At 29.2% G+C, this 25,772-nt stretch overlaps 1 protein-coding gene across 1 annotated transcript in view; it reads left to right on the top strand.

Moving 5' to 3' along the window:
• LOC111625653 (oxysterol-binding protein-related protein 3-like) overlaps positions 1-20,337 on the top strand; it is a 148,502-nt gene extending 128,165 nt beyond the window's left edge. Inside the window, exons 25-30 of the mRNA XM_023368866.1 lie at positions 6,310-6,388; positions 8,435-8,576; positions 10,180-10,324; positions 13,173-13,299; positions 18,980-19,102; positions 20,021-20,337. Of these exons, the coding sequence (XP_023224634.1) occupies positions 6,310-6,388; positions 8,435-8,576; positions 10,180-10,324; positions 13,173-13,299; positions 18,980-19,102; positions 20,021-20,129 (725 nt within the window). The 3' untranslated portion in view covers positions 20,130-20,337. The remainder of the gene's footprint in view (positions 1-6,309; positions 6,389-8,434; positions 8,577-10,179; positions 10,325-13,172; positions 13,300-18,979; positions 19,103-20,020) is intronic.
• Positions 20,338-25,772: the final 5,435 nt, after the last annotated feature.

Raw genomic sequence — 25,772 nt, 5'->3', positions numbered from 1 at the left:
AAATTATTAAATTATTTGTAATATTAGCAAGAGCAGATTTAATGATTTGAACAAGGAGAAGAATGAAATTATTAGATTTTTTTATTTCTTTTTTTGTAAAATTTGCAAAGACCTTTCTTTATTAATATATAAAGGCCTCCACTTGGGAGGCCTGGATCTATTGGTTTTTTTTGCCTTTATTTCTTTTTTTGTAAAATTTGCAAAGACCTTTCTTTATTAATATACAAAGGCCTCCACTTGGGAGGCCTGGACCTATTTGTTTTTTTGCCAAAGCTGACTCTATTGTAAATTTTTCAAAGAAGGTAGAATTGTAGACTATTTCAGAACATATCCAGGTTTCAATGATGGCAATAATATCCGGATCATATTAAGATATAAAGGCATCTATTTATAGTATTTTATATTTAAGTCCTTGACTATTCCAGTTTATAATTGAGAGGCATTGATTATTAGGGTAGAGTTTGCAGGATTGAGTTTTATCTTGCTTAGTAATATGTCATTCAGTTAAATTTGCCTTTCTTGATGATGGAAGAAAAGTATCTATATGCACCAGTTTTCCCGTGTTTAAATTATAAGTTAGCTTTTCACGATCAATTACTAAGATGTCATTTCACAATTTTACCTGAGGGTTTTGTTTACGTAATTCATAAAAATTTGGCAGTAAATGTTTCCTTCTATTTCTTGTTGTTAGTTAAATCTGGAGAAATCTGTATGTTTTGCCATTCCTCTAGTAGACTTTGTTGTTTTTTTTTTTTTTTTGCATGAAGGTAGAAAAAATAAGATCTCTAGTTTGATTATTATTGTTATTCTTGTTGTTAAATTTGGCGTTTTCGATAATTGGACTATCTCTAGTATATTGTCTTGAGTTATATTATTTATATTTAATACATTAGTAATAAATTTTAGTATTTCTGCTCTTGAAGTGGTTTTGTAGTTTGGGTAATTGTTCATTATTATGTTGCTATAGCAATGTTCATTATTTAACATGTCCATTTTAAATTGGATGAAATCTTTATCCATTTGTAATTTCTCTACTTGATGTTTCAAACCATCAATCTCCTCTTTCATTTTTTCTGATTTTCCTTCATTTCTCGAATATTTTCATGGATAATATCTAGTTGTTGTTTAATCACAACCATTTGATTAAAAAGTTTGTCATTAGTGGTGTTGATTAAATTTGATATTTTATTCCAAAGCACTGAAGTATAAGTGTCTGGGAATTTATCCGTTACATTAATTGAGGTCTCATCAGAAATAGTTGACTCACCTGAGTTGTCGTTTTCATAAATCTGTGATGAATTTAAATTGTAATTCTTATCACTAATGGATTCTACATGGAGATTTTTTTTGGAAGTGAAGTTAAAGTCTATTAACGACCTGGGATTTGAAGAAGATGGCTGATTCTTCCTAGTATCCAATTTAGTACAATTCAATGGAGGTCTACCCCTCTTAACTGGAGAACGTTGCATAATTTTTCTTGTTATTACCGATATAAATAGTATTAATTGATAATAAAATTAGGTTTCTTGTAGTAACAAATAATCAAAAAAAACACTTAACTTTTATTCTAGTATGAGTGGCCAGGTACAAAGGAAAACACACCAACAGCCTCGATGGATGAACACACCCCCCCTTAAAGTACAATAATGTATTCCATGCAAAAAAAAATACTCATATTTTATGTATAATGTTTATTCAAAGAAAATTATACAATATACATTGTTAAGGACCATGAATCATCATCATCATTTCTTCTAGCACAGAATGAACCAACCTGGAATGTGAATTTGATTTGCAGAAAACCAAAAAAAATCGAAATACAGTCATTTATAATATTTAATTATAGCCTTTATATAGCCCAAGAATTTGGAATATCGTTTAGCATGTTTATTATCTAACAGGTTATGGTTGTTGATGTTTATATGTAATATGTCTGGACACAAGTTTGGAAAAATGTGTGATCATAAGCAACACTAAGATGCTAATGGAACGAGTGCTAAACACAGACTGATGTTGCATGTGCACAATCCGTGACTTCCCCACTTCTTGTTGCTCGTTAAACGAGTAATTTTTTTACAATTTGCTTTGCTCGTTGTGCAAATTACTCCTTATGAGAGATGCTCATTAAGCGACGTTCCACTGTATTGGATGTATAATTTGTAATTTAAAAAAGCTGGGAAGGACTCTTGTGTAATTTTCCTGGCATTCACAATTTAAGTTAATTTTATATGTGACACCACTCTGCTGTGAGATTCTATTACAAAATAATTTTATATTATTATGTATAAAAAGGCAAAAGACAAACTTTTACTCATCATTAGCATTTATTGAAGCAGAGTGTTAGCAAAGCTTCTTCTATGAGGCTTACAGAATTGTGTTCATTCTCAAAATCCATTCAATAGATTTTGATTAAACTTTTCCATTTTATATTAATTCTGATGCAGAATCCAAAAATGCAATAAAATGGAGGTCTATGACTTATTTTGCATTATATCCAGTTCTGAGATATAAAGCAAAATAAATACTGTTATTTTTTTATTTGCATTTTTGGCTCCTGGAATGTCAAAATATCAAGAAATGCAAAAAAGAGTGGTAAAAATTTGACCAATTACTATACTTTCCCTATATTATATTGTGAACGAAGGGTCTGCACCAAGTCAAGATGCCATGTCAGGACTGACACCACTGTATTGTAGAGAACACAGAAATCATGATGGCATTTACGTTTTGTTTCATGCACGAGCAGTCATGTTGTGGGCAGTCAGATTCAAGATAGAGACAGTCCGAGAGACCATTTTATCCAGAGAAAAAATGCATTCAACTATCGCATTTCTAAAAATTTATCTGTTTTATTATATAGACTACTTACACATATATACACATTCAAATTTACAGTATAGCAATAAACCAGCATGTATATCATTCCCAATTAAATCGGATCCCTAACTGAAAGAGAGTTTACAATTGAACACAAAGTTGATAGATACCTTAGTGGTAGTGGATGGTGTCAGTTTTGTAGATTTGGTAGATGGTCCTTTTCTGGGGTGTTTCAAGGATGTCTTCTAAAGTACAGTAAGTTGATATCAAATCCAATAATCTGATCAATATCCAAAATGGTGGAAGAACTGTCCGAGCAGGTCAGGTCTTGACTCTGACAAGATAGCGAACCTGAACCCCAACTATTCGAGATGATCAACGAACACCCACATTGTCATCGATTCTGTTCTTTTATTTGGGGTCTTCCCCTTCACTGCTCTTGCCCTTTTTTTTTGGAAATTTTAAAATCTGTGTCCAATAGCGATTTTTTTTTCGTTAGGTTCCTGGTGACATACGTTCAAAAGATGTGTCATCCCTGGACAAGGAAGCAAGTTTGTGGGAAAAATTATAATCACATCCTTTTTCATTTTTATTCCACTTTTGAAAAAGAGAAAATAATTTTTTTTGAGTTCAGGCTCTCACAATATTATACAATAGCTGGGAAAGTAAAAATTCACTAGAATGTTTTCATAATGATCATCTATTCAATTGTTGGAAATGAAATAGCCAACTTTTACTTCTGACTTTTAATGTTTATTAATTTAATTTAAAACTTATATATTTAATCAAAATTGTCTCCATCAACATTAGTACATTTTTCCCAATGCAATGGAAATGTATTAACACCAATTTGATAGAAATCATGAGAATGAGAAGCCAAAAAGTTGTTAAAGGTACTTTGTATAGCATCCTCTTCTTTGAAGACTTTCTTTGCCAAAAAAAACTGTCCAAATGTATATAAAAAAGTGATAGCCTGTTGGCAAAAAGTCTGTAGAATTTTTGTATCAGAAGACAATAGCTATTCTATTAAATTATAAGTTTCCAATATTTAGTTTTTTCTTTTGTTACACCTCTAAGCTGTTACACTTGTGAGAACCAAGAGGGTATAGTTTCGAGCTTCTCCCCACTTACTGGCGACTCTGTCAGAGAATGGCTATATAGGAGGGCAAAAATGTGAGTGGGGAAGGAAATGGGTAAGTTGACAGGTTACCGATGGCATGCAAAGAGGTTACCAATTTTACTCAAGGATGACACAGCATTAAATATAAAAATAACACATTTAATTAACTAATTACCTAAACCTATACATACGCATACAAAGTGAAATGCTACAAAAAGGGATTATTCAAAATTATTCTATATCACGACAAGGAATATACACTCGTCGATTAACCATCTAAGTTCTAGCTCTATAAAACATATTATTCTACTAAATTCAACTAGCCTGTAGTAATTTATAACTGAGAGAGACAAGAGACACTCTTTCGTTCCTTGTCTCTCTCTCACGAGAGAGAGACAAGGAACGAAAGAGCGAGGATCAAATTTAGATCAAATATCTCTCGTGGTCCCGATCTTGCTGTATGGGCGTTGTTTATGAACTGTCCCCAGATCAGCTGACTCTACTCGTGGTCTCTCTTCTCTTTGTGTCTTACTGTGGACGGTGATGTCCATCATGGGAGTCTGCTCGGCTGTGTCCGCCTTGGCTATGTCGGCTGTCTGCTTGACGGGATCTGCTTCAGTTGTCTGCTGTTGATGTGTCCGCGCTGAGGTTCAAGTGCAACCCCTTTTTATTCCTGTTCTGAGGGGGGAAAAGTTAGACGTACATTCTGATGCAATCCCATGTAAGTTCAACTGGACAGGGAAGGTTTCGATTTCTGACAATTAGTATAAATATTTTGGTAGAATTATTACTTTTGCTATCCCGTCTTGTTACTTTTTCTAACTCATAAATTTGATAACAGTTGTCAAACTGACGGAATAAATGGTTGGAGGTGACTAAGGTTAGGATATGTATTGCAACCTTAGTAATGATTGTTTGTTTGAGGAGTTATTTGATCGGTTTTATCATCTTTAAAATCGGACAAACTAAGAAGTGTGTGGGTTGTGTTTTTTCTCCCGTCTCCGAAAGGGCCAAAAGGTCACTCCTCGAAGTGATGGAAAATTGAAAAAACAACGATGAGAAAAATTTATCGAAGCTCCAAAATTCACGCTAGAGCTAAAATTCTCACACACTATTTTTTTACTTTTTTAGAGCTTTAGTTTTTCTACAAGCTAGAGTATTTTATATAATTTTCAAGACTTCATGCTCACATTTTCAAAATCATTAGACCAAAGGTACTGTACAGTACTCAAACTTTTTAACTGTCAACTTCTTTGGGGATTCTTTACTCTTAAAAGGTCTACTGTTTTCATAGAAAAGATTGCTTACAGTGAACAATATACATCATCCTAAACTATATACCTAATCCATTGGACAAATAATTTTAATAAACCATTTGCAATCAACCCCTGAGAATGCCTTATCTTCCCAGAGGGTCAATATTGACCACTTTAAGGGTACACTACACTAGATAATTAATAAGAAATGTTACTTACAGTAGATGCAAAGATGTTATAAAGAGTATAAAAACTAAGTCTCAAGTTTCTGAAGGGTTTAAAATTAAGTACATAATATTTTAACTTTCTCAAAATTTGATTCATAAAATCATTTTGTACCGGTACATCTTTTTATTCTCATGTCTATCTTACTTGTTAGTATATTACTTTAAAAGAGATAAAATCTTATTGTCTATCATTCAATTTATGAAGTTAAGATTTCAAATTTTTATTTACTTTGATTTGTTCAAATATTAATTATTTTTGTACTTATGTTTTGTTATTGTAATTTAGATTTTTCATGTTTTTATAGATTATCAAATATCATAAATTGTTTACTTTACTGTAATAAAATAAAAATTGCTACTATTTAATTTTTCCATTTCAGTGATTTAATGAATCAGGAAAAATTTTGAACCCGTTCATGTAATATTTGTTTTTAATCAACTCAACAGTAGATTAATACTTGAAATACAAAAATAAAATATATTATGTATAGACATTTATCTTTCATTAAAGTTTTATTTACTAACTTCAAAATCAACACCTTTCACACTTTTTCAGCAGAGGGTTTATTTAGTAAATGAACAAATAAACGTTTTTGCATTATTTTATAAATGTGTTTCAGGTTTAGCTTCAAATTATAAAATTTTGAATTAAGTTATAAAATAAACTGAAAACATTTTGAAGTTATCTGTTCCATCTTTATTATCAGATTTTATTTACTAAATTATTTAAAAATTTTTTTTTTGTTAAATTAGATTAAATTACATTACAATTAAAGTATCAATATAGTGATGTTTATGTCAATACATGTAGAAACTTGTTTTTAATAAAGTGATGAGTGCTTTACATATGATATTTGTATATTTTCTGAAAATATTTTATTATTAATAGATATGAGAGTAAAGACTAAATTTTGGGGAAAATCAATGGAAATCCTTCCTATAGGATCTATCCATGTACGTCTGCCAAGGTAGGTTCTTTTTATCCTGAAATCAATTTTTCAAGAATTTCTTTTATTGATAGTAATTTTTATTCATTTTATTTAAAATGAATGAATATCACTAAATACAGTGGACTCTTACATTATGTTATTTTCATGTAATGTTATTTGTTCATAAGAAAATATTGGATAATGTAACATTGCATGAAAACCATGCATATGTATGCTTCATATGTGTGAAGCATAGATGAATGGTAATGTATGTGAATGACAAAGCATAGATCTTGCACCCACGTTACAATTTAGAATTTTTCTCCTAAATATAGGGTGTTTTAAACTTAGAAGATAAAAATTTATAATTACAGTTTAGGTTTTTTTTTCTCTGATAGTTTGCAATTTAATTAGTCTTAACAATCATATAAAATAATAAATATTATTTAATTTCAGTTAATTATTTTTTATAAAATTTAATAATTAGTACATTTTAATTTGCTCAATGACTTGATAATTGCTCTGTGTTATTGCATGGACATGTAATTTATATATCTATTAAAAATCATCAGGGCTTGAAAAAGTTAGATGATGAAAGTGTTTATTTGAAAATTGTTTTAAAATATATTATATTTATAAAGCCTTGATCCATTGTAATGAAAAAGTTGATAATCACAAAAATGTTTTATTGAACTATCAAGCACAATGTGACAAGTATAAATTAATACATACAAGATAATCTTGTCACTGAATAAAATGTTTATAAAATTTTTTCAGTTTGCAATCTCAATGAGATCTTAATATATTGCTAGACAAACTACTTAATCTTTGGAATCAAGTTTACAAAGTACTTGAAGATAAACTTGTTATTTAAAATAAAATGGAAGATTTTCCACAGTGATATATAGAATATCAAGCTCTCTACTGTGTCACAGAGTTGTCATATACAAGGACACTCTTTCATCTCCTTTTGCTGAACATTTTCTGAAATGTGAGCAGATACAAAGAGATTGATTGAATGTTTTTCATTTTTTACATACTCTATTTGAGAAACATTCAACCAGTATCTGTCAAAATTTATGTACAGATATTTGCCCTTACAAGATCAGGTTTCTGAAATTGACACCTAAGTTAAGTTCTTCCCTAACTTTTACATAGGCTAATCCACTCAAACAAGCACTTATTACAGCTATTTGCTTGTCCAAACTTAGCATCTTCACTAAATTTTTCAATATTTACGAGAAAAACAGAAATTTTTAATACTTTAATTAAAATGAAGTGAGACTTTATAAACTCCTTGTATTTTACATTTCTTTATATAATTGATTACACCAGTATAAATCCTTTTAATATATTAATATTTTATATAGTAAAAGGACTTATACTGGTGTAATCAATTGGACACAAAGAGATAGCAGCAATAAAAATTAAAACAATATTTCTTTATTTTCAGATAAAACTTCTGGCAGGTAAAACAGATGAAAATATTTATTTTATTTAGTACAAGGTTTTTCACCCTTTGTATGGGAAACAAAGTAATAGAAATAGATCAACAAAATTACAAAACAAATGTTCAGATTATTAGATCTACAATACACAATATACAATTTTTAATATACACTATTCAATAAATAACAATTAAATGAACAAAAATCAGTAACCAAACTGAAACAGATGAAAATAAAGAAATACTGTTTTAATTTTGACTACTGCTACCTCTTTGTGTCTAATGGATTACACCAGTATAATAAATTTTATTAATATACAGAAATCCTTGTAGATGATGATAATTTACAATAGTATTAAGGACATAGAGGCCTTTAACAGATCTTTTAAGTTCTTTTTTTAGAATATTCTGAGTGTTAATATGAAGAAATTAAACTTACTTCAATTAAAATGGATTACATAAAGAATTAATTTATATAGCAATGATTTATTTGTATGTAGTAATAATAACTAAAAAAGTTTAAACAAATAAATTTAAATTGAGAACAGTTTAAATTAGTATTTAAACTTAATTAATTCTCAAATAAACATAAGAGATATTAAAAATAAGAAGTATTAATGTGTCTGATATTTTTTTAGAACAGGGGACCAATATTGTTGGAACAAAGTAACAACTTGTGTGCATAATTTATTTAGTGGACAACGTTGGGTAGATCAGTATGGAGAAATGATTATTACAGATAAAACTGGCGACGTTAACTGTAAATTAAATTTTGTAAAGGTACAGTTTATTTCATTTTCATTTAATTCTAATAATTATATTTTGAAAATTATTTATTTTGAAATATATTTTATAATAGCAATTAATTTCTTTTGGAAAGTTTATATTACTCTGTTTTATCATAATAAATTTTTTAACAATGTAAAGTACTTAAGTAGTATAGCACAATTTATTTCAAGAATTTTGGCTGGGGATATTTGCTACTCAAAAGGTGGTCTAAAAGTTTTAAAAATAATTTACACTGGAAGTTCATATGGGTCTCCAGCCCCTAGGCTTTCCATATCTTGTATTGATTTTCATCTACCTAATTCCATTCTCAGGATTAAGAAAGACAGACATATGGACAACAGTGGGAATATATAGGTTTGCAATTTGAAAATTGCAGCCCAAAAAATTATAAGAATTGAATGTCAGTGTTAACCTTTTAATGTTTTATTAACATGTTAAAAAGCATATATGATACTGATATTGCTTTTTTTAAAATTATCTTGCATGTGACCGTCGGGTCGGTATCCCTTCGATACCACGTCAGAATGACACCACTGTATCCTTAGGTCAATACAGAGACCACAAGTTCGCGTGAGCGGTTACGTATGAGGTTTGGACCCGAAATGGAGTGAACGGAGAGAAGAACGGAAGAAGCTGCACTCAAAGATGGTTTAAACATAAATAACTGTTTATTTATATTAAATTTACATTAGTTATACATCAGAATTTAAGGTTACAACATTAGTATTGGCTACATATCAGTTACGTGAATCGTGTTCATTCTAGTTCAGTTTCTAGTTACAATTGAGTTTACGATTGGTTTACGCGGAAAGAGAGCGAGCATACAATAGTGCGCGGGCAGGATAAATACCTTAACTTATACTGGTTTCTCAAAGTAGTTCTCTTGTTCAGTTGTTCAAAGTTCGTTGATGTTCTAAAGTTCAGTCAGTGAGGAAATAAACATACAGGTACAGTTCTTGAAGTTGATCTTGGCGGGAGGTGGACGTGTCGCACACACACAATCAATTCATAACTTCCCCACCTTACTCATCGGGCCTGTCCTTTTTAAATGAAGTCCTCTTTTTGGGCCTTTCCTTGATTTCGTCAGGGATGACGATCTCCTTGGACCAATGAGGTGACGGGTGACACAGAGATATACTACAGGTAATCTCAACAAGGAACCCAACTCGTGGGAATCGAGGTTTAACCAGATTTTATTGATTTTATTTTTCCCTTTTCTCTTTTAATTTTTTAATAATTTGTTCCGTCTTTATAAAGTTGCATTTAAAGTATAATTAAAATTTATAACAAAAATTAAAGTTTATAACACGAAATTTCTGACACTCACACATTTTTATTCTTTGTTGATGGAAGCATTACATTACTTAATTTATTACAATCATTTTCTACTTAATTTTGTTAGAAAAACTATAAAATCTGTATTTTTAATATCTAATCTAAATGAATGATCAGCTTCATTTAGGTAAAAGGGGAAAAATTTCTTTTTTTTTAAAATTGTTATATAAAACTATTGTGTTATTTTAAAAATTGTTTTAAAATATATAATTTATAAATATGTTTTGTTATTGATGTATTTAATTTCAAATATTTACAGGCTAGTTATTGGTCCAATAAGCGGCATGAAGTATACGGAACAGTTAGTACAAGTGAAGGAGAAGTAATACATAATTTGTTTGGAAAATGGACAGAATCTCTGTATTGTGGTGTTGCCCCAACAGCAAGATGTGTCTGGAGACCTGGTATTATAAATAATATCTTTAATGATAATGAATTTCAAATATTTATTATAAAAATTAAGTTATAAACTATACTTAGAAATATATAATGAATTCATCATATTACTCATTGTAAGTTTAAGATTTTTTAAATTAATATTGTAATTTCCCGTGAATAATCCATGGGTTATTTGTGTTTAAAAGTAGGTGCAGGTTGCGCAATGATTATGAATTTTTTGGGTTATTTATCAATTTTAACTTGCAGTTATTAACTCATTAATGTGGGAGAGATACAATACCTGTAGTCCCAAAGTGGTGTTAGTAAGTTATTCAATAGTATCATAAAAACAGAAACAGTCAGATGTCAGGTAATTCTTCTTTCTCATCAGAACTTCATAATACAATTAGGACTGTTACAACCTGACAATCTTCCTCTTTCTTGTCCTTGTTGAAAGTGACCTCCTTCATCCTTTTACACACAAAAAGGAAAATGTATTCTCCCATCTACCTGTATATATCCTTTTTTCCACCCTCCCCACTGGGTTTATTGTCCCTCTAGACAACTTACCATCAAGACAAAAGAGAACAATAGAACATTAAAAATATATATATAAACAATTTACTATAACTAAATATATTTACATATAATTCATGGCAGTCAACTGTCATATTATCTTTGGGATAGACCATCCCCAAAAAATTCCTGAGGTTTTCAGCCCATCTGGATTTGTTTCTAGGTCCCCAGAGTGGTAGTCTGACAGCTTAACCATTTATGCATCCATTTCCATTCATTACAAGTTTCATCACGTATAATACTACTATAAATAAAAGATTATTTGAATGAAATAAAATAAGGTCCAAGGATATTTAGACCTATATTAATTAAACAATGTATAAAGTAAATAAATTGAAAAATATAGTTATATATTATGAATTGAAGAATATAGCCTGCATTATTTAAGCAGGAAAAATTTGCCACCAACTATGATAAAATCCAAGTTGAAATAATGTTCTCAAATAGAAAGTAATGTGACTGCAGGGTCGGCACCTTTGTAGTGCCCCTTTTTTCAACCAAAATTTCTAAATCACTTAAGAAGTGCTAATTAACTTTTGCCTAACATTACAAAAATGATATCAAAAAATTAAAAACCACAAAGTATAAAATGCAAGTGAATTTAATTAATTATGACAGTAAAATAAATACTACATTACGAGTGTTTGGAGAAAACAGTTAAAACTTCCACTTTCTAGTAATGACTGCTATAATAAGCAGTTAGAAGCAACACCATACAGCTAACATTTGCATAGCATTACACAGTTAGTGGCAATTGGATATTATCAAGCTTTAATTGATATTATTAGACACTCCTACTTGAATCTGTATTTTGAATGCTGATAAAATTTTAATAATTTTTCCTATCTATATAATAACTCTAATGAGTATATTTACCACAATGAGTTATATTTAGACCAAGATTTAAATTTAAGTTCTGTTCAAATCAGTATGCCAGTTCTATATTTAGTTCAATATCAATGAGTTAATAGATTATTTTGCCAAATTTCTGTATATTAAATATCAATTACTTCAAAGTTACTTGAATAAAATTTTGCATTCATTTATTGAGCTCAGTTATGATAAATTCATAAAGTGTTTGATTAATCATATTGTTTTCTTTAGAAATGTATTCATACATTGTGCTTTATTGTGCACAGTCAAATAAGAAATTTTTTTTTTTTTTTTTTTAGGCCCCTTACTGCTCAGAGAGCACAAAGAGGCCAAAATAAGAAAGTCTGTATTGTACATACTCATGTTGTTATTTATTCTTTGCTCTCTCACTACAAGCATTATGTTTTGTTGCATTCTTGCAAGTATAATAGTAAATGATGAAATTAATATTTTCAATATGATTCACAAACAAACAGAGAACAAAGTGTGTATTTTTGTACAGATTACTTGTGGGTTATCTATATTTAAAAGACAGTTTGAAAGGTATGGGTTGTATGCCAATTTTAAATTCCAATTATGATAACTCATCTGTGGAGCAACTATTGTACCAACCTATCCTACTGTATATATCAATACAGTAGGACATACATAATAACAGATTTTGCAAATGTTTTTCTGTTTTAGCTATGCACGATATACATCATTGTGGATTATATGCCACCATGATTAATACACAGAAAAAAATATGGTATATTGATTTTTATTCCACTTTGAGATAAAAAATATCAGTGTCAAAATCTAAAATGATGATGATATTCTTTGATATCATGGAATTTATTTCACCATGTCAGTTAATGATAAAAGTATATTATAAGGAAATTTTGATCAGTTGGTTAAAGAACTCATTTAATAAGGCCATAATTTCAGTAAAAACGAGCTTATTCATACTGTATGGCATGTTGTGGCCTCATTTTAGAATGATGATTAAGTAGTTAGTAGTCATTGGTAAAATATAAAACTAAATCAAATTAAATTTATTTTTCTTTATTACTCTAATTTAGCCTTTAAAGAACATTACTTATTTCTCAAAATGATTTGCAAGTAAAACACTTTTATGAATGCAGAGTACATTATATATAATTTGCAAAAGACTTAATAGTAACAGTGCTACTAGAGTTACTAGATTTATTTAAATTTACTAAGGACAAGCATAGTTTACTCAAGAGAACTGAATAATAATAATAAGAATTTCAATCCTAATTTAAAGTTTATTTTATTAACAATTGAGTTCAAGAAATATTTTAATTCTTATATAAAATTTATATAATATTATGAAAATAAAATACATTATAATAATTAATAATTTACTAATGTTGTATTAATTTAAACTGTTTTTAACTAAAGTTGTTGTTTATTTTATAAAAGGTGCTATGCCTCAAGATTATGAAATGTATTATGGTTTTACAACTTTTGCTATGGAATTAAATGAGTTGGATCCTGATATGACTAAACTTCTTCCTCCGACAGATACAAGGCTTCGACCTGATCAAAGGTAATTTTTAAGAAATAGTTGATTAAAATTAAATTATAACATAATTTATTAAACTAAATATAGAAAGTTAATAGAGTTGCAGTAAGCTACAGACTAATTAGATGAAAACAGATTTATTGATTAATTAATAATTGTGAATATATCAATAAATTAAAATAAATTCAAAAAAATTTTGTCTCAGAATTTATAGATCTTTGCAGTAATCTCTCTGCAGTAAGAAATGATAATAAAAACATTAAGAGTATCTGTTGTGAGAATCAGAGGGCTTTATGACACAAAATGTAAGATCAGGCCTTGTCAGGCTAAACACCCTGAACTCCTGACACCAATTGTGAGAATCACATGTGAGATGATCACCTTTTGTTTAGGATGGTTTGATTATAGTAGACAAGGGAGATCGGCAAAATCTCTCTCTGTCCTATATGTCAGGAGCCTGACACCAGTTAGGACAGTTGTTATTTGCGACCTAACTCGCAATTTGTAGTTGAACTTAATTTTTAGGAGGGTTTTACTTCTACCTTACACATGGAATTGACAATATACATGGGAACAACGATAGAGTTAGACAAGTCTAACCTCTAAGTACTCAATGTCTCAACAGACCTCAATCTGAGAGAGTTCTCATCAAAAATAATAATTTGTTACCTGTTTACAATACATCCAAATGTGATGAAGATATCAGGAGTGTTAACAACATCTGGAGATGGAGATTAGGGAGTTCTATAGTTCTGGAGAGTTCTCCACAATTTGACACTTGGCATGGGTGTCAGAATGAACGATATCTATTATATGGCTAAAGTATGACTGAACATAACTGAAGTACTGTGGCTAAAGGACTGGTGCATGACTTAAGTCTAAGCATAGTGGCTAAAGCATGACTGAAGCACTGATCAAAGGTGACCCTTCATCTTATATACTCATTGGTCCCCCAATCGTATTGTTCAAAAATCATGCCATATTTTCCATTATGAGGAGGGCATTTCTGGCAAGTCAGGCATTTCTGGGCCGATAGTTAAGTTTGCTGCCTCACTTAACTATTGGTTTTGAAGGAACTACATCACTTCTCTCTATGATTCAGAGGAAGTGCAAAGGTAACAAGGATTGATAATTTTTCTATTATCTTGCTTTCAAAATTTATATTTAAAATATTAATTTAACAAAAATATTAAAATATTCCTTCTCAAATGTGATCCTCACATTGTCCTTTAGAAAAGAGGGATATATTGTCCCAAATGGAAATTGAACATTGGTTTGTATAATGGTAATTATTTCACAGTTTACTTTATGCCTGGACAAAAGTGTTTAGAGTTTAAGCCATATAATTACAGTAGAGCGTCGTTTATCCGAAGGTCGGTTATCCGAAACATCAGTTATCTGAAGGAATTCCAGTCGACAAATTTAAATTTTTGCCAGTGCTGTGGCGCTGTAATCTTTGGCTATGTCTTCGGCTACTCAAATATTTTACGTTTTTGATACTAAATTAACTTCTGAAGTATAATTTTTTATTGTTTTTATATTTTTCAATACATTTATTTTGTTTGTACAAAATAAAAAAATAATTTTTAACGATACAATAATCTTCGTTAGGCTTAACATCGACGAAAATTCAACACGAAGCGACACGCAACAGAGAAAAATTTCAATATGGGATAAATTAATATATTTTTTCGTACATAATTGGTTATCCGAAAAATAAGTTATCCGAACAACCCCAGTCCCCAATTGATTCGGATAAACGACGCTCTACTGTATTCAGTATAATTATTTATCTACACTGAATTGATGATTAAATTAAATATCAATAAAATTCAGTTTAAATTTAACTATTGGTTATTTTAGTTTTCTTGCCTTAAAATTATTTTATTTTAAGATAAAAAATACTACATAATTGAAAATTGTCTAGTTTATGAATTATGTTGATTAATCATATTGTTTTCTTTAGAAATGTATTCATACATTGTGCTTTATTGTGCACTCAAATAAAAAATTTTTTTTTTTTTTTTTTTTAGGCCCCTTACTGCTCAGAGAGCACAAAGAGGCCAAAATAAGAAAGTCTGTATTGTACATACTCATGTTGTTATTTATTCTTTGCTCTCTCACTACAAGCATTATGTTTTGTTGCATTCTTGCAAGTATAATAGTAAATGATGAAATTAATATTTTCAATATGATTCACAAACAAACAGAGAACAAAGTGTGTATTTTTGTACAGATTACTTGTGGGTTATCTATATTTAAAAGACAGTTTGAAAGGTATGGGTTGTATGCCAATTTTAAATTCCAATTATGATAACTCATCTGTGGAGCAACTATTGTACCAACCTATCCTACTGTATATATCAATACAGTAGGACATACATAATAACAGATTTTGCAAATGTTTTTCTGTTTTAGCTATGCACGATATACATCATTGTGGATTATATGCCACCATGATTAATACACAGAAAAAAATATGGTATATTGATTTTTATTCCACTTTGAGATAAAAAATATCAGTGTCAAAATCTAAAATGATGATGATATTCTTTGATATCATGGAATTTATTTCACCATGTCAGTTAATGATAAAAGTATATTATAAGGAAATTTTGATCAGTTGGTTAAAGAACTCATTTAATAAGGCCATAATTTCAGTAAAAACGAGCTTATTCATACTGTATGGCATGTTGTGGCCTCATTTTAGAATGATGATTAAGTAGTTAGTAGTCATTGGTAAAATATAAAACTAAATCAAATTAAATTTATTTTTCTTTATTACTCTAATTTAGCCTTTAAAGAACATTACTTATTTCTCAAAATGATTTGCAAGTAAAACACTTTTATGAATGCAGAGTACATTATATATAATTTGCAAAAGACTTAATAGTAACAGTGCTACTAGAGTTACTAGATTTATTTAAATTTACTAAGGACAAGCATAGTTTACTCAAGAGAACTGAATAATAATAATAAGAATTTCAATCCTAATTTAAAGTTTATTTTATTAACAATTGAGTTCAAGAAATATTTTAATTCTTATATAAAATTTATATAATATCATGAAAATAAAATACATTATAATAATTAATAATTTACTAATGTTGTATTAATTTAAACTGTTTTTAACTAAAGTTGTTGTTTATTTTATAAAAGGTGCTATGCCTCAAGATTATGAAATGTATTATGGTTTTACAACTTTTGCTATGGAATTAAATGAGTTGGATCCTGATATGACTAAACTTCTTCCTCCGACAGATACAAGGCTTCGACCTGATCAAAGGTAATTTTTAAGAAATAGTTGATTAAAATTAAATTATAACATAATTTATTAAACTAAATATAGAAAGTTAATAGAGTTGCAGTAAGCTACAGACTAATTAGATGAAAACAGATTTATTGATTAATTAATAATTGTGAATATATCAATAAATTAAAATAAATTCAAAAAAATTTTGTCTCAGAATTTATAGATCTTTGCAGTAATCTCTCTGCAGTAAGAAATGATAATAAAAACATTAAGAGTATCTGTTGTGAGAATCAGAGGGCTTTATGACACAAAATGTAAGATCAGGCCTTGTCAGGCTAAACACCCTGAACTCCTGACACCAATTGTGAGAATCACATGTGAGATGATCACCTTTTGTTTAGGATGGTTTGATTATAGTAGACAAGGGAGATCGGCAAAATCTCTCTCTGTCCTATATGTCAGGAGCCTGACACCAGTTAGGACAGTTGTTATTTGCGACCTAACTCGCAATTTGTAGTTGAACTTAATTTTTAGGAGGGTTTTACTTCTACCTTACACATGGAATTGACAATATACATGGGAACAACGATAGAGTTAGACAAGTCTAACCTCTAAGTACTCAATGTCTCAACAGACCTCAATCTGAGAGAGTTCTCATCAAAAATAATAATTTGTTACCTGTTTACAATACATCCAAATGTGATGAAGATATCAGGAGTGTTAACAACATCTGGAGATGGAGATTAGGGAGTTCTATAGTTCTGGAGAGTTCTCCACAATTTGACACTTGGCATGGGTGTCAGAATGAACGATATCTATTATATGGCTAAAGTATGACTGAACATAACTGAAGTACTGTGGCTAAAGGACTGGTGCATGACTTAAGTCTAAGCATAGTGGCTAAAGCATGACTGAAGCACTGATCAAAGGTGACCCTTCATCTTATATACTCATTGGTCCCCCAATCGTATTGTTCAAAAATCATGCCATATTTTCCATTATGAGGAGGGCATTTCTGGCAAGTCAGGCATTTCTGGGCCGATAGTTAAGTTTGCTGCCTCACTTAACTATTGGTTTTGAAGGAACTACATCACTTCTCTCTATGATTCAGAGGAAGTGCAAAGGTAACAAGGATTGATAATTTTTCTATTATCTTGCTTTCAAAATTTATATTTAAAATATTAATTTAACAAAAATATTAAAATATTCCTTCTCAAATGTGATCCTCACATTGTCCTTTATAGAAAAGAGGGATATATTGTCCCAAATGGAAATTGAACATTGGTTTGTATAATGGTAATTATTTCACAGTTTACTTTATGCCTGGACAAAAGTGTTTAGAGTTTAAGCCATATAATTACAGTAGAGCGTCGTTTATCCGAAGGTCGGTTATCCGAAACATCAGTTATCTGAAGGAATTCCAGTCGACAAATTTAAATTTTTGCCAGTGCTGTGGCGCTGTAATCTTTGGCTATGTCTTCGGCTACTCAAATATTTTACGTTTTTGATACTAAATTAACTTCTGAAGTATAATTTTTTATTGTTTTTATATTTTTCAATACATTTATTTTGTTTGTACAAAATAAAAAAATAATTTTTAACGATACAATAATCTTCGTTAGGCTTAACATCGACGAAAATTCAACACGAAGCGACACGCAACAGAGAAAAATTTCAATATGGGATAAATTAATATATTTTTTCGTACATAATTGGTTATCCGAAAAATAAGTTATCCGAACAACCCCAGTCCCCAATTGATTCGGATAAACGACGCTCTACTGTATTCAGTATAATTATTTATCTACACTGAATTGATGATTAAATTAAATATCAATAAAATTCAGTTTAAATTTAACTATTGGTTATTTTAGTTTTCTTGCCTTAAAATTATTTTATTTTAAGATAAAAAATACTACATAATTGAAAATTGTCTAGTTTATGAATTATGTCACAATGAAAAATATCAATTAAAATTTTATTTGAGTAAGTGATAATAAAAAATAGATTATAACTAAAACTAAAAACAATTTATTATGTTTTGTGTGTGCTGTGGGCTGCAATTTGAAAAAATTGTAGACCTATAAATTCCCACCGTCATCTGTCTTTCTTTAATCTTGAGAACTGAGTTAGATAGATGAAAGATGAGACCAAGTATGAAAACCTTAGAGGTCCCAATTAACCATTTACAAACTTTCGGTGCAAACTGGAAATTACATTATTTCAATTCAAAAACTTTTCCTTGAGAGGTGTTAGATGGATGACTGGCACGATTCTATTGTTAATGGAAAAGTATGATGTACTCTTATAGGGACAAGACCCTACTAATTTGATGTGAAGAGCATATCTTTCAAATTAAATAAACTAAAAATATAATTAAAAATTGCAGCCCGGCATTGTGACAGTGTCACAATAAATAATTGTTCATTTGTTTTATTGATTTCTTAATAGATTATTAGAAGAAGGAAATGTCCAAATGGCAGAAACTATAAAAACTCAATTGGAACAAGCACAAAGAGAGCGCAGAAAGAAACGTGAAGAAGAAAATATTGAACATATTCCAATGTGGTTTCGGTAAGAAAATATTTAATTTTAAGATTGGATTTTATGTAACTTTTGTGTGTTTTTGAACACAATAATATATTTATAACTTAACGTTTTGTAAATTTTCCACATGCTAATTCTTTATTCAGTGTCTAGCATTTTGAATTCATTATAAATTTTTCCAGTAAAATGTTTGAATGTGTAGATTATTTGTAATTGCTAATATTGAATTATATGAACATAAATTATTCAAATTATTATACTAAATTTTTTGTGAATATTCATATTTTAAAAAACATTAAAATCCAAACAAAAACATTTGCGATGTAAAAAAATTGCACAAGTAAAAAATTATGACAATTTAGATGTCAGTCAAATTTCTTTTTCTTAAGAATTTTTGTTTTGTAAAGATAAGCTTGGCACTTTGAAGTGATACCCACATGATTTTTACCTGTATTATTGTTTTCTATATTTTGTTTTGAAAGCTTATCTTTACCAAAGAAAAACTAAGAAAAAAAATTTGTAAAAACTGTCATCTAAATTATAAATTTTTAAACTAATGCAATTTTTTTAAATCTCAAATATTTTTTTTTGTATATCAATTGTTTCTTTGGTTAATGATTGTTGTTACATCAAGACCTACAGTTTTGTTGGCACTCAGTGACAGCTTCCAACTGAACACTTTTGATATGCTGTTTAGTAAAATTGTTAAAAAAAAGTTTTAATTTACATAAATTTCAGCTTTTGTTGTTCTGGATAACATTTTCAATAAAATTTTATTCTTATGAACATAAAATTAAGCAATAAAAGTAAAATACCAATAAACTTTTAAATACAACTTTAAAGTAATTACATATAAACTTAAAAAGTAAGTGAATGAGTGTTTTTATAATACAAATAATAAATTATTTTACTTCATTTATTATTTATTTTTGATGTAATATTTAGGAAAGAAAAAGATGATGGAAGAGAGGCTTGGGCTTATACTCACAAATATTGGGAAACACGAGCATCACCTGGTTTTGTCAACATTACTTTTCCTGTTAAAATATGGTAGCATTAAAAGAAAACAGGAAATTTGGCTAGCACATTTCTTTCTTATTGGCACTTTTTAAATCTTGACAATTGTCATTTGCCTGTGATTGGCACAAACATTAGAAAAATAGCATTAAAAGATTGCTACTTAAGATTATTGTTGATGTTTGGAATTATAATTGAATAAAGAATTAATGAAAGAGACAATTCAAACTAAAAGTTAATGACTACATTAANTATAGCTATTGAAATATAAGAATTGCTTTTAAAATTTTTTTATAAATTTCCTGTATTTTTATAAGAATATAGCTTTTATTATGTAGTAAAGTTCCTCGTTATGTTATGCATTTTAAAGCCAATTTGTTATTTAATATCTCAGTATAGTTTAATATGTTTATTAATTCAATGATACATTTTTTTGTCATGCAGGTTTTAAAGTGTTAAATGTTATAATCGTAATTATTGCTTATTAGTTATTAATATAATAAATTCATGATTTGCATTGTTATTCATCTAATACCTATGTAAATTTCATTAATTATTAAAAATTTAGTAATTTTTCACAATTAAAAATACTGAAAATAAAACGTAAAATTCAATCAAATGTGATAAAAAAAATAATAATAATACCAGAATTTTTTGACAAATTATATTTTTGGATATTAAAAAATTTTTATGCAAAACGTCATCTGATAAATTTGTTTTTGTGTATTTTTGCACAATAGATGTTATTATTTATATGCCACTGTAACTTTCTCCATTCATTTATAAATATAAAATTTCATTTTTGTTGTTCTATTAAAGTTCATTTCAATTACTATACTGTGTTTTTCTTTTGTTACGGTCTTTCATGTACTAGAAATATTAACATAACATTTAATTAATTAATCAATTCAAGCCCTAATCTAATGACTCTAAGTAGATAAATATATTTTCATCATCATTCTTAGCACATGTCAAAAGTATAATCAACTGAATACAGCTAATTACATATTTAATATTTATATAAATCTGTGTTTACTCAACATTATTTGATTTTTAAATAATATAAAAATGACTACAGTTTTGATTTCTATTCATTATCAAAGCACATTGCTTTATTCCAAGAGACATTTTCATTTCCAAATACATTGTTTTCTATAAATCAAATGCTTTTGAAGATGTACCCTCATACTCATAAATTTTTTTTTATGTTCAAGTTTTGGAACAAAGACAATTGAAAGAAAAAAAGAGTATTTGATGTAAAGAATTTGCATTTTAGGGAGAATAAACATTCTGGGGGAAGGAGCAGAATCACAAAAGCTCTTGTTTTATAAAAAATGATATATTTGGCGGTTGTTCAATTAATCAATGATAAACTATAACTAAATCAACACCTGTTCACTCGCTGAGAGATTTATTCTTAACCCTTAACTGGTTTCGTAAATTTTACAATCATAACTGGTATCATGGGGGCTGCGCAGCCCCCAAGCAAAATTTGCCTTTAGAGAGCAAGTTTAACAATGTGACACTTGTGTTTAAAGATAATATTTTATTTAAAACTTTAAAACTTGTATGGTTAAAATAAGAAATGTTGCTTTTTTGCAGCAGTTGACTAGTTATTGCTCAATGTTAGGTAATTTTATGATTGGTTGAAAGACTATCATTAGAATTGTTATGTACAGTAAGCTGGCAGATAGAAAAATACAAATATGTGATAAGGTAGTTGCAATTTTGAGTGAAAATTGTATAGTCACTATAAATAGCTTTTATAAGAATCGTGAAAAAAAATTTGACTTATGTATAAAAATAAATAAATTTGCTTCAGATGCAAGCTTCCTTTTCTTGCATATATAAAAATATATATATATGTGTCATCTTTTCTGATGTTAAACATTATAAATTTAATAATGTTAAATAACTGTTTCAAAATATACACTGTATATTATTACAAATCTTATGAGAATATCAAAAATTTGAAAAATGGAAATATTACTGCAATTATAATTTCGTTGATATAATAAAATAAAATTATATAGCTATACACAAGAATCTCAGATACGGTATAACTATATGATCAAAACATTTTCTAGTGCCTTTACAAGAAATAATGTATTATTAAAAATTATGGTTTTGTGCCAAGTTAATAAATAATTAATGTGCAGAAGTACATTTAAAAAATTCTGAATTTTTCTTTATTAATTTTGTTAAAATAATCATTTTTTTCAAAGAACGAAATTTTATAAAACTAGATTATGTCATTATTAAAAAGTTTTTCACAGTGTTATCTTTTAAATTTACAAGCAAATGCAGACATCTATATATACTAGTAACATAAAAAATTATATTACAAACATATACTGAAAATTTTAAATTCAGTAAAATAATTCCTACTTAGATATTGCATAAAACTCAGAAAACAAAGCACTGTTAAGTTGATTTCATACTACTTAAACATGATTGTAACATTATAATTTATTTAATAATTTAATGATAACAATGGCAATTTAATATATCAACTAATTTAAATAGAGAAATATAATTATTTTTTAAAAATATTTAATTTGTATATGGTAATGCTTGAAATGAAATACTCTGATATTACTGTAATTATGAAATCAACTGGAAAANTATTAATATTTATATTTTTTGTATTTTGAACTTGTTGTTCTATTTTTTGAAATGTTCTAATTTACCTGACGATGATCCATTGATTGGATTGAAAACGTTTGTGTTAAGAATAAATCTCTCAGCGAGTGAACAGGTGTTGATTTAGTTATAGTTTATTATTTTCTGCTGAGCACGCTTTGGGTTGTTTAATCAATGATATATATCGTACATGACAGTTGTAACAATACTAACAATACAAAATGTACTATATTTCTGGTAATTGTGATTAAAAATTTCAAAATATTATTTTTCTTTAGAAAAACCTTGCAAATTATCACACCTTTCATGCTAAGGCAAATTAGCTTTTTATTGGATTATTAGCAAGGTTGCTTTTTCTCTTAGTTCTACTTGCATGCTTCTTTAAATTAAGATGAATTGTGATTTACCATAGTCCCTTCAGCTGCCAATTTAAAGGTTTTTAATCTTTAAAATTGGTGTTTTTACTTCCCTGAATGAAGACCCAGTGGTTGGATTTGTGAGAAGCAAGTGCTCTGGTTGTTTCATTTTGTTGAATTAGAGTGAGGATTTAGTAAAGGTTAAACGATGCATGTGTTTGTGTAGAGGGATGTTATGTCTGAGTGTGAACATTCCTAAAATATCTTTCGGTAGTCTAAATTATGATATAAAAATGAAATGAAAAAATTTACTTGTACAATGAATGGCATTTCATCGTCTAAAGATGGGGAAGAGAAATCTTTTATTAGACAGAAGATGAATTATTTGTCTCTCCGCGAACAGCTATGACAGGAGCAAAAGGCCTGAACTAACCTAACCTAACCAAAAGGTATATCTCCATAACAAACAATTGTTTAGGGAGACGGGTCAGTCGAATATCACGTCTGGTGGTGAACCACGTCACATTCGGAAATAAAATTCGTTGTTGGCCTAGTATCACATTCGGGAGACAAATCCGTTGTCACAACTGGGAAAGAAAGTCTTGTCTAGGTAACGATGTCCAGTCCAGATGAAAAGCAGTCCTATCCTTGAGAGTATCACATCTGGATAGAAAAAGGACGAGTTAGAAAATCCGAAGAGGGTCATCAGATGTGTGGTTCCTTGGCGTAAGCAGTGGTCTACGCCAAGGAAACTGCACACACCCACACCAACGCGGTCTCTCACCTACGGCAGCTCTCCGTTCCGATTCCTCGTTCCAACTTTCGGAAGAGGATGGCACTCATGTAACGGACGAAGAAGCAGAAATCACGGCAAGAGGGGTTGACAACGAACTCAAACTCCAAGAAGACAACTTGGACAAATCATTATCCCTTCTACCCTCCAGAACAATGCTAAACGAACCCGGATGACTTTTAATTGGAATGGTCCAAGAACTTTCTCGCCTCCGGAAGATTCCCGTACAATACACACTACGGGAAGATTGTCCACCCTGTCTCTTCCGATACCAAATGAGACACTTTGTCAGAGACTCAGTCAATCCCCTCGTCTTCTGAGGCAGTCCAAGGAACTCCCTTTATCCTGTGCCATTTCCTCCTTCCATAGGAACATCCTATGAATCAACTCAAAGATCTTCACTCGACTATTGTAAAAAAAATTTTATAATAGTCGAGTGAAAACAAAATAAATCGAAATCTGAAGATTTCGAATGTTGGCTTTCGGATAAATTCCTCCGTGGACATGAATTTAGACATTTCGCATATTAATGCAATATCAAACCGAATAAGATCGATATTGCATATATTGAGACCGAAGATCAATTAATGTCATGAATTTGCAAAATTAAACTTTTAGTGTTCAGATATGATTGATAAATAGATTAGGCCTAGAAAACTTAATTTATTCTGTCAAATATAATTATAAAAATAATAACAATTTACCTGATATGCAAGACATATTATCACAGTATTAATATAGGTTTATATATTATCAATACGAAATGGTGTAATTTATTACAAAATACTTACGTTACATAGCAGATTGTTTTTACTTGGTGTTTAACTTGCCCTTCTCGAATTTATTTGTCATATTTTTGGACGATTTTCATCACTTGGAAAGCAGAAAAAATCTATATATTTTGTCTGCTGTGCTTAGAACAGTTTGGGGCAGATCGGCCGCCTACCATGTGTCTTTGAAAAGTAAAATATAAACCAAAAAATCCGCTTAGTCGATACAAGCACGTGCTAACTACCTCTAAATTGAATAAAAAGTGGATTATGATTGTATATATACAGAACTTTATGTTGACAGAGCCTCACTAATTTAATTTAGTTAAACATTAATTTATCTCCTTTTGTTCTAATTTTGTAATTCTGTGTATAGAATGTTGTTAATACCAAATATTTTCTATTTGTAAGATTTTATTATATTTTTTCTCCTCACATCATGGACTGTATCTAATAATTACGACAGTTAAATGGAGGTCAGTTTCTCATAGAAGTCCATTCGGGAAACACCCCTTTTGGCAGACGCTTACATTGTGCATTGTCTTATCCCATTAATCCAATCTATTCGATGCAAATTACTTAATACATTATAGAATTGTTGCGATAGTGTTTTAACTGATTACTCAGTATATTACGTAATTTTTATCTCGCTCATTTTTTCTATTTACTATGATTTCCTTCCTAGACAGAATTCTATAAACAACATGAAAAACTAGACACGAGTGGCATTGTGGATCATTTTAACAACAATTCCTGGCATTAAAGGTCTAAATCAGTGGTTCCCAACCTTTTTTCATTAGCGTACCCCGTGACATGTCATATCTCTGGATTGTACCCCTCATTTAAGAAATTTAGTGAGTAACCATATTGTTAATTTTACATATTGTAACTTTAAATTAAAGAAAAAAAACCTAAAAGAAATCTAAGAAAGTTGTGATTGTTGCAAGGAACATTTTTTATCTAATAATTTTTTAATACTATTAGTTTGTGATACATAATATATTATTTTTTCTGCCATAATAACTAACTTTTTTCTGTACCCCTAAACAACCTATCGTGTACCCCTAGGGGTACGCGTACCACAGGTTGGGAATCTCTGGTCTAAATGAAAAACAATC

The sequence above is a fragment of the Centruroides sculpturatus genome, unplaced genomic scaffold (genome assembly GCF_000671375.1).
Source record: "Centruroides sculpturatus isolate CEXI.00-Female unplaced genomic scaffold, Cexi_2.0 scaffold464, whole genome shotgun sequence".
Lineage (NCBI taxonomy): Eukaryota > Metazoa > Arthropoda > Arachnida > Scorpiones > Buthidae > Centruroides > Centruroides sculpturatus.
This window is presented reverse-complemented; position numbering and strand designations above follow the sequence as displayed.